At 37.6% G+C, this 16,703-nt stretch overlaps 1 protein-coding gene across 1 annotated transcript; it reads left to right on the plus strand.

Moving 5' to 3' along the window:
- The first annotated feature begins 235 nt into the window (after nt 1–235).
- LOC309623130 (neuropeptide Y receptor type 6-like) lies at nt 236–16,632 on the plus strand. The gene is given in 3 exon segments (XM_082379676.1): nt 236–9,669; nt 9,671–9,928; nt 9,931–16,632. Coding segments are annotated over 3 exon segments (1,128 nt in total). The 5' UTR covers nt 236–9,570; the 3' UTR covers nt 10,702–16,632.
- The last annotated feature ends 71 nt before the right edge of the window (nt 16,633–16,703 follow it).

The following is a 16,703-nucleotide window of genomic DNA, read 5'->3' on the forward strand; positions in this document are numbered from 1 at the left end:
ATGTATAAAATTTGAAGATACTGTCATAAAAAATATATACTAAATGTGAAAAATCAAAATTATTTTCACATTTGTTTTCAAATATTATCCTTTTTCCAAACTGCTCAAAATTATCTATAAAATTAAAAAGCAGTATACAAATTGTAATTAACAAATACCAAATTTTAAGTAAAATTATTATAATAAAATGGAAACTCATGTAATTTTTTAAAAAACTAATTAAATCCTATTATATATATATATATTTTTTTAAGTCTTTATTGAATTCGCCACAACACTGCTCCTGTTCTATGTTTTGGCCCCCTGGCTGCAAGGCATTTGGGATCTTAGCTCCCCAACCAGGGATCGAACCCGCACCCTCTGCACTGGAAGGCAAAGTCCCAGCCACTGGACCGCCAGGGAAGCCCCCCTATTATATATTTTTACAAAAATAGGACTACTCACAATTCTAGGATTCAAGGCTCATCCATTGCCACTGTCAACAACTGGCATCACATATATTACGCCTGGAATTTCATGTACAAAATTTAAGAGTAATATGAATTGCTTATTACTGTAAAATATTCCTCAGCTGCCATGGACCACTGTTACAAATATCACCTTAATTTGTGAGTAGAACCACAAATTGGAATACAATGAAAAACAAGAAAATGTGTAGTTAGTAGTACTAGAAAACAGTAGTTCATTACACAAGAATCTATTTCATTTATGCTAAGTTAATTAGTCTTTCCCCTCACCTAAGAACTTCTGTCACTCAAAGCATCCCCATACTACAAAGCAGTATCCATAACCAACATCAACAGCCCATAACCTTCATGATATCTGGACATAATCACCTTTATTTTCTGAGGGCATGGGGCAAGTGATGGAGAGAAGTGTACCTTGGGCCTGAATGGTCTTAGTCTTTTAAGTGTTTAGAATTACAAGTTGTGCTCTGCCAGTGCTGAGTGCTGGAACCAAGATGACACATTTTTTTTTTTAACATGTGTGATATGTGGGTTCTCTAAGTACAAGACCCAGGGCAGGTTGTCCTCTGCCCCAAGTCTTAAGGTAGTACTCTAAAGCTTTAGTAAGTAAATAGGTCCTCTAGGATCTACTGAAATCTAAGGAAAAAAACAATCAATTCAAGCAGGTTAATCCTAACAGCTTTTCTTTTTAAAAATGCTTATAATGAGACAGCTCTTAACAAAGACAGAGGTAAAGACAACTTCAGCAGGGTGAGAAAAAAAAACAGAAAGCCTTTCTTTACCAAGCTTTTAGTATAATCAATTATAACACAGATCACTGAGACTTTGAGTTTAGACACTACTTATATTTTTCAAGATGCTCCTCAATCTTGACTTTCCCTAATATGTAAAAGTATGGGCTCAGAGAATCACCTAATGGTTTAGTTTACACTTATCAAGGCATAGCAGATTAAGGACAATAAAATGTGTTTTATAACTAAATATAAAGCTTATAATATAATGAGAGAGAAAGTAACAAAGCGGCAAGAGCTTCAGAAAGATGGGAGAAATAATCAGGGGCTTAAGTTCTTTCTTTGGATACTTTGCTTGTTGTCCAAGGCTGTTAGCCTAAAAACTACCTTTTGCAATTAAAACAGTGAATTTTAACCAAGGCAAACAAAACTCAAATGCTTGCTAAATTTTATCATCAATAAAGACAGCACAGGATTATATCAAACATCCCCTTAAAAATTAAAAAACAACTGTTTTCACCATTTCCCAATATCTCACGCTCTTTCTAGGCTTTCTTTGGGAAGGGATGCAAAAACAGAAAACAATTAACTTTGCTCTTAACCTGGATTATATACTTCTACTAAGGCAAACTCTAAAAAACAACAATAACTGTCACTTACTGAATATCTACTATGTGCTACCATTTACCTTCAAAATAATCCTGCCAGACAGATGGCAATATTCACCTTACGGAAAAGAAATCAAAAGCTCACAGAGAAGCTCAAGGTGACCCAGGTTAGGTAACATGGGACAATCTGGGTGCAAAGCCAGCTCTGTCTCACTCAAGCTGCCTCTCAAACTCTTCACCAACATCACAGACAACTAAGATGATCTCTTAGTATGCTAATACTAAGTTATTAGTATGCTAATACCTCACTGCTAGTTATTGCCACTGTTCTATGTACAGAAAAGATATTTGTTTTTTAATAAGCCCTCCAAAGTTTGCTACTCTCTATATTTCAAGTACAAACAGATAAATAAGTAAGGGGGATACCAGTAAAAGATGACTGGGGCAAGACGAGGTATGGGCCCTGAACTACTTTGACTTGTCAAGTTTCCACAGAGGAGGAGGTTGGCTTCCACTCCTGTAGCGCACATCCCGACCCCCTGCCACATACTCCACCAGGCCAATGACCTGGCAGGGTTCTATAAAACACAGATACATAATTTCAGTGTTGTTGACTGCCTGGTAATTTTGAGTTTTTAATTGGTTAGTTTGGTGTATTGGGTATGGAAATAGAACTGATTTGCATGGCTTAGTTCTAAAATTTGGGGTCCATCAATGAATCTTTGAGTTAGGAAATATTTTAAAATGTTGCTAGTCTATCCACTAGGCCATGTCAGAAAGATCTTCAACCACACTTGATATTCCATAGCCCTGCTTCTCAAAGTCTTTGAACACACTCACTATAAGGAAATACTTCTTATATTTCATTGAAATCTCACTTTTCAGTCTTTTGTAACAGTGAGGAACAGCCCCCTCTTGTAATAATCTTTCAAATACAGAAGAGGGCTTTTCAGTCCCCACTTTTATTTAAGAAGCTTAGTTGTTGTCAGTTTCAAAGTGCTTGATGAAAATCTTATTTAATAATACACAACTTTCCTGGGGAACTTAGGTTAACTTTAATTTTAAAAGCATTTTCATTAGTCTCATAAATTATAGCAAAATCAGGAATAAAACCCATCTCTTGGGGGCTTCCCTGGTGGCGCAGTGGTTGAGAATCTGCCTGCTAACGCAGGGGACACGGGTTCGAGCCCTGGTCTGGGAAGATCCCACATGCCGCGGAGCAACTAGGCCCGTGAGCCACAACTACTGAGCCTGCGCGTCTGGAGCCTGTGCTCCCAACAAGAGAGGCCGCGATAGTGAGAGGCCCGTGCCCCACGATGAACAGTGGCCCCCGCTTGTCACAACTAGAGAAAGCCCTCGCACAGAAACGAAGACCAACACAGCCAAAAATAAATAAATAAATAAATTAATTAATTAATTATTTTTAAAAAGTAACAAATGTTCAAGTACAATTGGTGTCTTTAAAAAAAAAAAAAGAGTATCTTGGAATTCTTTTAAAAAAAAAAAAACCCATCTCTTAGCTGATAGTAAATTCTCTAAGAACAACCACTAATGCTTATGAATAATTTTCCAGGAATATTTAAATTAAATGTATGATTTTGGCAAAGCTATTTTTTTAAAGTACAAAACATATGTATACATACCACAAAATGCCACAGATTTTCACATGCACTCTTATTACCATCTCTATAAGATGACTGAAAGTAACATTTTGAACACATCTTGTAAATAGCTCCATCTAATATCACTGCTGCTGTGACTCCTGACTCCTCCCTTCTGACTCTTCAGTGGCCTTCAGATCCTAATGGATTCCTGAGCTTGATCTTCTGTGCAATGATTTCAACTCTGGAAGCAGCTTCTGAAGCTATAGATCGTTTAATGGATAAATAAGCCAAGAAGGGGGAGGGGCATGTTATGGCTTGGACAGGTGTCTGACATGTCATCTTTTGACATAAAAATAAACTTAGAAAAATAATCATGGAAATGAAGAAAGAAAACATGTAGAAGATGAAAAGAATAGCAACAGAGCCAGAAATTTCCAACAGGTAAGAAACTGGGAAACAAACCTCTAAAATGCTAAATAAAAATCTTGCAAGTATGTTTTTCAAATATTCTTTTCATGTTAAAATAATCCCATTTCTAAGTATGTGAAGATCATTAAAAATTAGAACTGTTGTATGTTCAGGCCTAATTATACCGGATGTCTCTTGCTTATGTGATCTGAAAAACAACCCCACAGCTTTAAAATGCACCATTGTAAAGAAATTATCAAAACAAATCACCAAATGCTAGTATTGGCAAAATGGAGTTTTCATTACTTTTTGTTCATCTGTTTGTAAATAAACTTAAAACCTGGTATACTTATATTCATTGGCAGAGTTTAGCTCTCCTTTCTTTATACATTTAATGTGTTGTTATTTTAAGAATTAAAAGCCTCAACATTCCCAATAATGAAAAGTTCAGTCATTAACCTCCATGGAAAATTAAAGCCAATTCAGACAATCTGTATTGGCTTGATTTTAAAAGTAACTGTTAGGCTCTGGAAAAGAAATGTGCACATTTTCTACTGACATTTTATATGGACTCAGGCAACTGTCAAATTCAAGGAAAAACAGATAAACCATCTCCAGCAGAGAAAATCAAAGTACATGTAATAAAACTATAATGTTACCCCCAAATCTTAAAAGCACACATTTCTGCAATAGATAGATGTAAAATCTGATTTGGGGGGAATGGGTGAATAGTTGAGTAGGATAAGGAGTTTGCACAATATAGAATAACCAGGCCAATTACACTTTTATAAGGCTGTGAAAGAGTAAGCATTTGTTTCTTGATGCTTCTTATGGTTACTTAACATAGTAGTTTGTTCTGAGGGAAAACTATAAGATGTGCCTTTACAGAGATTCAAGTTCTACTTGTTTTCATGGAACACAAATGATTAATTTGATTGATTTTAAGAAATGACCCAAATAAACTAGAAATATTACTTTGTGTATGGTTTAGAAAGTAGAAGTCCTATTCCTGGCTTTGCTATTAACTATGCAACCATGAGTAAGTCACTGGGTCTTAGTTGCCATGTTTGTAAAGTCAGAATTAAAGTAGAGTACAGGACTGCTGTTGTGATCAAATAAGATAACCCACCTTGTCAGTACTTAAATTCGTTTTTAAAATTGTAATTGAAGTAGAGTTGATTTACAATATTGTGTTAGTTTCAGCTGTACAGCAAAGCGATTCAGTCATATATACATTTTTCTCAGATTCTTTTCCATTATAGGTTATTACAAGATATTGAATAGAGTTCCCTGTGTTATGCAGTAAATCTTTGTTGCTTACCTATTTTATGTATAGTAGTTTATATTATTCTCCTATACTAATTTGTTAATTCTACACTCCTAATTTATCTGTCCCCCTCTCCCTTTCCCTTTGTTAACCCTAAGTTTGTTTTCTACGTCTGTGAGTCTGTTTCTGTTTTGTATACAGATTCATTTGTACTATTTTTTAGATTCCACATGTAAATGATATCATATAATATTTATCTTTCTCTGACTTGCTACACTTCGTATGATATTCTCTAGGTTCATCCATGTTGCTGCAAATGACACTATTTCAGTCTTTCTTATGGCTGAGCAATATTCCATTGTATATATATATACCACATCTTCTTAAACCAATCGTCTGTTGATGGGCACTTGGTTTGTTTCCATTTCTTGGCTACCGTTAATAGTGCTGCTATGAACACTGGGGTGCATGTGTCTTTTCAAACAGAGTTTTCATCTTTTCTGGATATATGCCCAGGAATGGGATTACTGGATAATATGGTAGCTCTATTGTTCGTTTTTTAAGGAACCTCCATACTGTTTTCCATAGTGGCTGTATCAATTTACATTCCCACCAACAGTGCAAGAGGGTTTCCTTTTCTCCACACCCTCTCCTGCATTTATCATTTGTAGACATTTTGATGATGGCCATTCTGACCAGTGTGAGGTGATACCTCATTGTGGTTTTGATTTGCATTTCTCTAATAATTAGTGATGTTGAGCATCTTTTCATAGCACTTAAATTCTTGAGTGAATAAATAAATGGGGTAGTACTTTAGACAAATTAAGCTCTAAACAAGTGTGAGATGTTATTTGCACCAACACAGCCATAGATTCTATATTCCTAGAGGCTTAAGGAAAAGGAGAGAGAGTTCTTGCAGTGTGATCCTGCACTATTTTGGGACCCTCACATACATACTTGGAGGGTGGGGATGCAAAACTTCACTTTGCCCAAGGCCACAGGCTCTTTGAAATTACATAAGGAAATTTTTTAATATAAAAGAAAATGTTCTGCTCACCTGCTTTTAAAATTAAGAACAACAAATACAGAAATTTCTTCAAGAAATATAAAACAGGAGGTAGCAGAAAATAGTGGAAAGAGCATGGAACTCTCCAAGAAGCAGGAGACTAAGGCTCTGGTCCCTGTTCTGCCACTAATTAACTGCAAAGCCACAACATCTGTCAAATGGGAGGGGTATATTAAAATACCTATAGAGTTTCTTCCAGGTCAAAACACCATAGCACCAAATAAAATATAAGAGATAATCTAAAATATGCTTTAGTTTTTCTGTGTTATGGATAATTAAGGGAAAGGAGGAAACAGAGAAGAGAGTAAGGCAGATAGGCAGAAAGGGAGGAAGATAATGAGAGGTAAGGAGAAAACACACATAGACCAAGGGGCAGACACACAAACTCTACCCCCAACACCTCCCCCCAGCCCAAAAAAGAATTGTATGAATAGAGACAGAAAGAAAGACACACACACACAAAAAGACATTCAGATACAGAAATAAATATGCATATGCAGACTCTGGCAGAGAGTAAAGCTTTTATTTTGTTCATCTTGAAACTTTTAAACACAAAACTACCAAAAAATGTGTAATGTAATGCTGTACTTTTGCATTAAAAGGTATAAACAGAGCCAGTTCAAGGTATGTGCCTCATGAGCATATCTAGATACAATCAAGTTGAAAGATTGAAGACTACCTACCTCTGCCATATGCTACTCATATTTTGGGGCAAAATATCACTTGGTAATTTGAGATCTCACATCTTTGGGGGTCATTTGCAACCAAACAAGCCAAAGATGAACTTTCCTAAAATAGAAATGTATCCCAAGAATTTTTTTATGAATCAAGGCTTAGCATTACTTTGCTTCCAGATAGGCAAGATTTAAATATTTTAACTTAATAGTTACCAATTACGTAAAGTGTAAATCCCACACTGCCATTCAAAGTTCATATTGGGGATTTACTTGTTAATCTTCTCTGAATTGTAAAGAGGGCACTGGATAATGTAACTCCAGCACTCCCCTTTGATTCCCCCCGAGATGAGGCCCATCTGACCTTTTGAGCTTCAAGCCTCTGTAGGAATTTATAGACTGGGGAACTAATTTGTACTTTGCTACTAATCATTATAGGAGAGAGTAGAGGGGTCTCTACTAAGTTTTAGACCTGCTGTTGCAGGGTGGTGAGTGATACTCATTCACCTGGCCCAGACAACCCAGATCAATAAGAATGGGCAACACAAGGGTTTCCGATGTTTATTCCCATCTCTATTACCAAACTGCTAGGAAATCTGCAAAACTGTATGAATTTCCAAATCTGTAAACAGAAAACTGTTATTCAGACCTAACTTTGCAAGGTTCACAGGAAGTTCTTCTTTATTGTAGACAGTAAGAGCTGGGAGGCACAAGACTTTGCTGGTTTTGTAAAATAGGCCATTTTAAAAATTTCATTTGACAGATAAAGAAATTGAGGCCCAGAAAAGGGGAGTGATTTGCCCAAGATCAAAAAGCTAGTTAGGGCTTCCCTGGTGGCGCAGTGGTTAAGAATCTGCCTGTCAATGCAGGGGACATGGGTTCGAGCCCTGGTCCGGGAAGCTCCCACATGCCTCGGAGCAACTAAGCCCTTGCGCCACAACTACTGAGCCTGAGTGCCACAACTACTGAAGCCCGCAGGCCTAGAGCCCATGCTCCGCAACAAGAGAAGCCACTACAATGAGAAGCCCGCACACCGCAACAAAGAGTAGCCCCCGCTCGCCACAACTAGAGAAAGCCCACGTGCAGCAACAAAGACCCAACGCAGCCAAAACTAAATAAAATAAATAAAATTATTTTTTAAAAAAAACTAGTTAGCAGCAGGACATGTCTCCTGACAGGAAGTATAGTGCTCATGCTAGCGTACCCATATGTATCTGTACATCTGTACACTGCCTATTTCCTTTTCATCCCTTTCCTCCTCCAAGTGAAGCTTGTTTAGTGGCAAGTAAACAATCAAAGTTTTCTATTTCTCATTTATAGTTCTAGTCCACTGACTGTCATAAAAGGCTTAAATCTATCTTGATATTTCCCTTCAGCCAATACCTGTGAACTCTAATTTTGCTGAACCCCTGAATCATCCAAGCCCTAAACTGCATCTCAAATACCTCTGTTTACAAATTTTGCTATTTCTACTCATCACCACAGCACATCTGAACCATAGATCAGTTCCTTGTGTCCTTCTTTATCTTTTATCAATACCATTTATGTTGTTTTCTTCAAATTCCTAAATAATAAACCAAGATAAGGGGTATTTTTTTCCTTTGCTCTCTTTCAACATGTCCTCTTTGGGCCAGAAATGTCACCACCTGGAATGGCAGGGCATTCACCATGTCTGTTGTGCATCCTGGTATGAATAACTCCACTGAATTTGACCACCCTAAGCCATGCTGAGCCATAGGATCGAGGACCCCCTTTCCTCTAGAAGTCAGAAAAAGAAGAGACCCAAAGGAAAAGAAAACTGAGGGAATGCTTTCTAAATAAAGTTAATTCTGAGTAATAGCTCACTAGGCACTAGCTACCTTTGCTTGATCTCTAGAATCTGAGCCATGTACCCAGAAACTGCTTGTGCCAAGTCTGGCTTCAACCCCAGAGAATGGAAGAAAGAAAAAGAGGGGAAGCCATATGCTGTTCCATAGCGGGCATGATCTGGGAGTCTAGCCCCCAGACTTAAGGCTATAGACTAGCTCTGGGGAGTGGAACTGACAAATTTTATTCAGCACACATATACTGAACACATACTATATGCTCTACGTTGGGCGTGAGCAACAAATTCAGTTGCGTGATCTCATTTAGTCCTCACAACAACACAGAAATACATTGTTTATCCCCATTTTACAGCTTTAAAAAACTGAGCCATAAGGATAATTAACTTATGTCAAAGTCATACAGACACCAAACAGTGATGCTCCAAGTGGAGCCCAACTCCAAACATAGTACTCTGGCCTCCACAGCACACATATACAAAAAAGACAGAAGGTGATAGGGATGGAAAGATACCTTTGAGCTACCTTATGTAGTTAACAGAATGCTGTGGCATTCCCTTTCTCATTATCTCTAAAGATTATACTGTTGGGACAAATAAAACACCCTGAGATGAAAGGAAGGCAAGGATACAGAGACTCTCTGGATATCTCTCTATGTACTCTCAGGGACATTGTTCCACCTATAGAATTGTCCAGGTTGTTAAGAACTTGCATTAATTTTCTGGGTTCTGTTTAATTTTTTAGGATCTCAAGAGCTTACTCAAGTCATTCATGTATTTCCATCAAGCAGACAAAGAGGAAGACTAAACCCTACCAATCACTCATTGAAAGACTCAGAGCAAAGTTCTTTCCAAGAACTGATGGCCAAAATATCCAGCCATAATACAAGTAAGCTTAGAAAAGCTCTTCTTACAACTCTGACATGATGGAACTTTTCCTAAACCATCCAGCATCTAATAAAACCAGTATAAAGAGCAACAACTCTGCATTTTTCTACTTTGAGTCCTGTAGACCCCACTTCCCTAGCCTTGCTCCTATTACTCATAGTCTATACTGTGATCTTAATCATGGACTTTTTTGGAAACCTCTCTCTCATTATTATCATCTTTAAGAAGCAGAGAGAAGCTCAGAATGTCACCAACATACTGTACGCCAATCTCTCCCTCTCTGACATCTTGGTATGTGTCATGTACATCCCTTTTACTATCATCTACACTCTGATGGATCACCGGATATTTGGGGATATCATGTGCAAACGCACCTCCTATGTGCATAGTGTCTCCATATGCACAGTGTCTCTGTGTCCATATTCTCACTTGTGTTAACTGCTGTTGAAAGATATCAGCTGATTGTGAACCCTTGGGGCTGGAAACGCAGTGTAGCTCACGCCTACTGGGATATCACATTGATTTGGCTATTTTCCCTTCTGTTGTCTATTCCCTTCTTCCTGTCCTACCGCCTCACCCATGAGCCCTTCCAAAACCTCTCTCTTCCCACTGACCTCTACACCCAGCAGGTGGCCTGTGTAGAGAACTGGCCCTCCAAAATGAACTGGCTCCTCTTTACAACCTCCCTGTTTATGCTGCAATATTGTGTCCCTCTGAGCTTCACCCTCATCTGCTACCTGAAGATTGTTATCTGCCTCCGCAGGAGAAATGGGAAAGTAGACAAGAAGAGGGAAAGTGAGAGCTGGGTCAGGGAGAACAAGAGGATCAACACGATGTTGATTTCTACTGCGGTAACCTTTGGGGTCTGCTGGCTTCCCTTGAACATCTTCAAGGTCATCTTTGACTGGTATCATGAGGTCCTGATGAGCTGCCACCATGACCTGGTATTTGTATTTTGCCACTTGATTGCTATGGTTTCTACATGTATACATCCTCTGTTTTGTGGCTTTCTCAACAAAAATTTCCAGAAGGACCTGGTGTTGCTTATTCACCACTGCTGGTGCTTTGCACCTCGGGAAAGGTATCAAAATATTGCCATCTCCAGTATGCACACAGATGAATCCAAGGGATCATTAAGATTAGTTCATACATCAAGAAGTATATAAAAACTGCTAACACTTAATGCTAAAGCCCTTCTCATGTGAGAGATGGAGAGGTAATGGCTGGGGATAAGGCAAGATGCAGAAGAAGCCAGAACTAAAAAAATTTTTTAAAAAGCAACTTTATGCTAACCAGTTTTGCTTTAGGCCAGACCTATCTGTCTCATATATCCACCCAATACAAACACACACACACACACACGTGTGTGTGCACGTGCGCACATCACCCTTTTCTCTTAGAAGAATAATAACTCACACACCTAGCTGCCATCATTTGTGACAAAGAATGACAGTGAGAAAGCAAGAGAGGCAAGCAACACTGATGGCTGGGGAACAAAATTCCCAGATATTGTTATTCAATAGAATATCCACAAGAGTTATTACTAATGACGTGCCCACTGAAAACAATACTATATATATCTCCTTAGTGCTGAAGCAATGCCACTTTCAGATATAGAAATTGTAACTTTCAACCATGTAACTATTCAACTAATTAGCAATGTCAGAAAGACCCCTATTATAATTTACTAATTAGCTAACTGAGTTTGGATTGGAAGTTGAAGGAATGGTTTTAACTTAACATTTAAACTAAGTATTGTAATTATAATTAATTCACATGCCTGAGTCAGATTCTCTAGTTTACGACAACAGTACATTTTCTTCACTAACAATGCTATTAGTGCCACTAGAACTGGTCACAAACTCTTTAGCACTCCAATTATGCTCAAATCACATAAACTAACTTATTAATGGCCAATGTAGATAGAGCTTTCATTACAAAATGACTTTTTATCTCTAATTCTTTATGTATATTAAGTAGGGGTTATTATGACTCTATCATTGGGTCTGATGAACTTCAACAGTAACACTCTTAAAGTTAGCTCCAGATTTTTTAAAACCTCTTGCATATCTTATGACTTAAACATTTTAAAAATATCCCTCATCCCTACAGAGTCACTTAAATAGAGAATCAGCTAGATTGTCTTCAAAAAGGATACTAAGCTACTGTTCAAATTAGCTCAATGACTTTTACTAAATGATGACAGGCTTTATCTCTTCCTCGGATGCATCTCCCTATTAAACTGGGGCTGCAGCTTATTTGTATGTTAAAAATGTAACCATATTTTCTTCTTTCTTTTGAATAAAAGGTAATGTTTCTCTAAATACCTGTGATTTTTCAATTGTGTGTGTAGTTTTTTTTCCACATTAATCTCCATATTTTCCCCTCCTGAAAAATCTTTTCTCTCTCTCTCTCCCCTTCCCCCCTCTGTCTCTGTTTCTCCCTCCTCTCTCCTTCCCTCCATCTAGCTTTTCCTTCTCTTCAGGATTTCTATTCTCTCTGATATATCATTTTGGGGAAAATGAACAAAAAAAGCACTGCAGGATACCCAACAGAAATAAAACGTAACAGTATCACAGTATTAGGTGCAAATAAAAGCTCTTATCTAAAAACCAACTTCAAATGGTGTCAGTTTAGAATCCTAAAGGTACAGCTGCATCCCCTTAGCCCAGAAAACAGCTCCCCCTAGATACTATTTCTATTTCTTCTGACAGACAGTGGTTAATATATACTATAACTAAGATCCAATGCGATATTTTACTTACTTGGTAAAGATAGAATGATTCTAGTTTCCATTACTAAACAGATTTAGACCAAGCCATTGAAAGCAGGAAAGGGCTTTCATCAAACTCTGATACCATCCTCTCCCCTCACCCAAACACAAACACCTGGGCTCCTCTAACCCTGGCACCCCACCCCGAGCAGTCACAAGAGATCTCCAATCTGTTCCTAAATATTATAGTGCTCTTTCTGGCTCCATGATGAGAGCTATTTCCTTCTCCAATAAAACTGTTCTGTCTTTTCTTCTGAACTTTTCTTGAGCTTTAATGAAATAAAAGTCACGAATGACATAACTATCAATTATAGTCTTTTGCATTGCCATTTGCAGCAACATGGATGGACCTGGAGATTATCATACTAAGTGAAGTAAGTCAGAAAGAGAAAGACAAATATCGTATGATATCACTTACATGCAGAATCTTAAAAAAATGATACAAATGAACTTATTTACAAAACAAACACTCACAGGCTTAGAGAACGAATTTATGATTACTGGGGGAAATGGGGGAGAGGGATAAATTGGGAGTTTGGGATTGACATGTACACACTACTATATTTAAAATAGATAGCCAACAAGGGCCTACTGTATAGCACAGGGAACTTGGCAAAATATTCTGTAATAACCTAAGTGGGAGAAGAATTTGAAAAAGAATGGATACTTGTTTGGGTATAACTGAATCACTTTACTATACACCTGTAACTAACACATCATTGCTAATCAACTATACTCCAATATGAAATAATTTTTTTAATTAAAAAACAATAGTAGTCTTTCTTGGGTTTATTTTTTCCTCAAAAAAGTAGTGAATTAACTGTAGTTTTAATGCATGCTTTTTTACCTGTAAGGGATTTTCATTCTTTTTTTTTTTTTAACATCTTTATTGGAGTATAATTGCTTTACAATGGTGTGTTAGTTTCTGCTTTATAACAAAGTGAATCAGTTATACATATACATATGTTCCCATATCTCTTCCCTCTTGCATCTCCCTCCCTCCTACACCCTCCCTATCCCACCCCTCTAGATGGGCACAAACCACTGAGCTGATCTCCCTGTGCTATGCAGCTGCTTCCCACTAGCTATCTATTTTAAGTTTGGTAGTGTATATATGTCCATGCCACTCTCTCACTTTGTCACAGCTTACCCTTCCCCTTCCCCATATCTTCAAGTCCATTCTCTAGTAGGTCTGTGTCTTTATTCCCGTCTTGCCACTAGGTTCTTCATGACCTTTTTTTTTTTTTCTTAGATTCCATATATATGTGTTAGCATACGATATTTGTTTTTCTCTTTCTGACTTAGTTCACTCTGTATGACAGACTCTAGGTCCATCCACCTCACTACACATAACTCAATTTCGTTTCTTTTTATGGCTGAGTAATATTCCACTGTATATATGTGCCACATATTCTTTATCCATTCATCTGTTGATGGACACTTAGGATGCTTCCATGTCCTGGCTATTGTAAATAGAGCTGCAATGAACATTTTGGTACATGCCTCTTTTTGAATTATGGTTTTCTCAGGGTATATGCCCAGTAGTGGGATTGCTGGGTCGGATGGTAGTTCTATTTGTAGTTTTTTAAGGAACCCCCATACTGTTCTCCATAGTGGCTGTATCAATTTACATTCCCACCAACAGTGCAAGAGGGTTCCCTTTCCTCCACACCCCCTCCAGCATTTATTGTTTCTAGATTTTTTGATGATGGCCATTCTGACCGGTGTGAGATGATGTCTCATTGTAGTTTTGATTTGCATTTCTCTAATGATTAGTGATGTTGAGCATTTTTTCATGTGTTTGTTGGCAATCTGTATATTTTCTTTGGAGAAATGTCTATTTAGGTCTTCTGCCCATTTTTGGATTGGGTTGTTTGTTTTTTTGTTATTGAGCTACATGAGCTGCTTGTAAATTTTGGATATTAATCCTTTGTCAGTTGCTTCGTTTGCAAATATTTTCTCCCATTCTGAGGGTTGTCTTTTGGTCTTGTTTATGGTTTCCTTTGCTGTGCAAAAGCTTTTAAGTTTCATTAGGTCCCATTTGTTGGGATTTTCATTCTGACAGATGGGAGAGCACAGGTCTATAAGTAGCTACTTAGGAAGGTATAATGAGAATATAAACCAAGCGTCGTGCTTACCCAGTGGAGGTAAAATGCATTTTTGAGAGTAAACAAGGAAAGATTTCAGGAAAGTCTACCATACTGTTTCTGCAGCATTTGTGGATGGTGCACACCAATTGGTCTACTACTGAACCACTTGGTGAATGAAATAAGGCCTCATTTTCTCACTTGCCTCTCCCCCAGTCGCCAGGTGGGCCTGTATTCTCCCCGCTAGGGATCTATCTGAGACTGGAACTTGACGATGTTTGCCTGATAGCCATGCAAACACAGTTCCCACTAGCCAGTGCTCCAAATATCTGTTCCTCTGTCTCCTGACCTCAAATCATTTTGGATTGAGAGTAATTTCTCTTATCTTTAAAAGTTTCCAGAAAAGATGACTATTAGTGGAATGTACGTGTCTGCCTACTGAACCAGAGCTGAATGAGAAAATGCTAATACATCCTGCAATGAGTTCCCTCAGTTTTCTCTCTGACAGTTTCTAAAGATTCCCCCAGATAATTTCTAACAGAGAATCAACAACATAAATGATCCAACATAACGAATACCCAAATGTGGTTTAAATACATATGGTGCATATTTTTCTACAATGGAAATGTAATATTCTGAAAAAGGTGTAAATAATTTGACAGAGCAACAAGCATGAGGCCTCATTTTTGTGTGTGTGTGAATATTTTCTCCCATTCTGTAGGTTGCCTTTTCATTTTGTTGCTTTTAGTATTTCTTTTTTTAAAAATTGTCATTACTTGAATTGGGAAATTGGAATTGACATATATACACTATTGATACTATGTATAAAACAGATAACTAATGAGAACCTACCTATAGCACAGAGAACTCTACTCAATGCTTTTTTGGTGACCTAAATAGGAAGAAAATCCCATCCCCAAAAAGAGGGGATATATGTATACGTACAGCTGATTCGCTTTACTGTACAGTAGAAACCAACACAACATTGTAAAGCAACTATACGCCAATAAAAACTTTAAAAACAAGCAACAATAAAACCCACTTTAGCTTCAAAATAATAAATAAACAGTCATTACTTTGTTTATTTATTTATTTATTTATTTTTAATTTTTTGGCTGCACCACAGGGCACGTGGGATCTCAGTTCCCCGACCAGGGATCAAACCCACACCCCCTGCATTGGAAGGCAGAGTCTTAACCACTGGACCACCAGGGAAGTCCCATATTTTACTTTTTTAATTTAACTTTTATTTTATATTGGAGTATAGTTGATTTACAGAGGCTTCAATTTAAAGAAACTGTTCCTCACTCTGTGCTAAGGAGGAAGAGTATATAATTCGTCAGCCCAGTAAAAAAGTCAACCTCTCTTCCTGTAAACTTTGTTTTTTGTAGAATAATAAATCAAGATAAATGTATTAAGTCCTCACTATGTCTTCTTTAGCAGTGTATTAGGTTCAGAATAAGTATGACACAGCTTTAAGAGTTTACAGTCTAGTTGAGGCTTTAAAGAGTTTACAATACACCAGAGGGGTAATTCAATGTCTTGGTTTTGAAGGCTTTCCTTCTGGCTAGGTTGAAAACTGCCAAAAGGAAAGTTAAGAGTAAATGAAGGCAGAGTTGGTATCAAAGGAGGACTCACTTTTTCTTTATACCCATAAGTGAGAATATACTGGGGAAGAAAAGAGGAAGTATTCTAGAAGAGGGGTCAAGGAGGAGTATTTAACACTGATAAGCCCAGGAATTCCTAAAATCCTCCCTGAAGTCACCTAGGCAATAAATGTGCTCATGCAGTAAACTGGAGAAATGAGATGACGAGTGTTTCCAGGGGGTTAAGGAAGGCAAGGCAGGTCTGTTTCCCCTGTTACTGTGTCCAAATCAAACTCCTTGTCGATGCTGGGATAGTATTTGCCCTGAGGAAGAAGTGAAAGGATGTGTGATGCCAGTGACAGGAACACATCCATCTTCCATCTGGTCACCGACTGTTTCCTGTGATCCTCTATTTTAGGTAGAGAAATCTGTTCTTCTCAACTAGACTGTGAACTTTCAGAGACGTTAACCTACATCTTTTATTCCTTCTATACCAGCCCCACACTACCCACTCAGAGTATTTAAGATAGGACTAGGCAAGGAAAAGCATTTAATACAGATTTTAAAAGTTATTTCTTAAAATACAAGCTAGGCAGTCATTACCCACAAATTATTGAATGCCTGAATGTTCTCAAACCTATGTTTTATTAATTATCCAATGAGAGTATAAAAACATAAGCCTAATTACACAGATTATAGTAATGTCAATAAACTACCAAAAC

The sequence above is a fragment of the Balaenoptera borealis genome, assembly GCF_965194805.1.
Source record: "Balaenoptera borealis genome assembly, chromosome: 2".
NCBI lineage: Eukaryota > Metazoa > Chordata > Mammalia > Artiodactyla > Balaenopteridae > Balaenoptera > Balaenoptera borealis.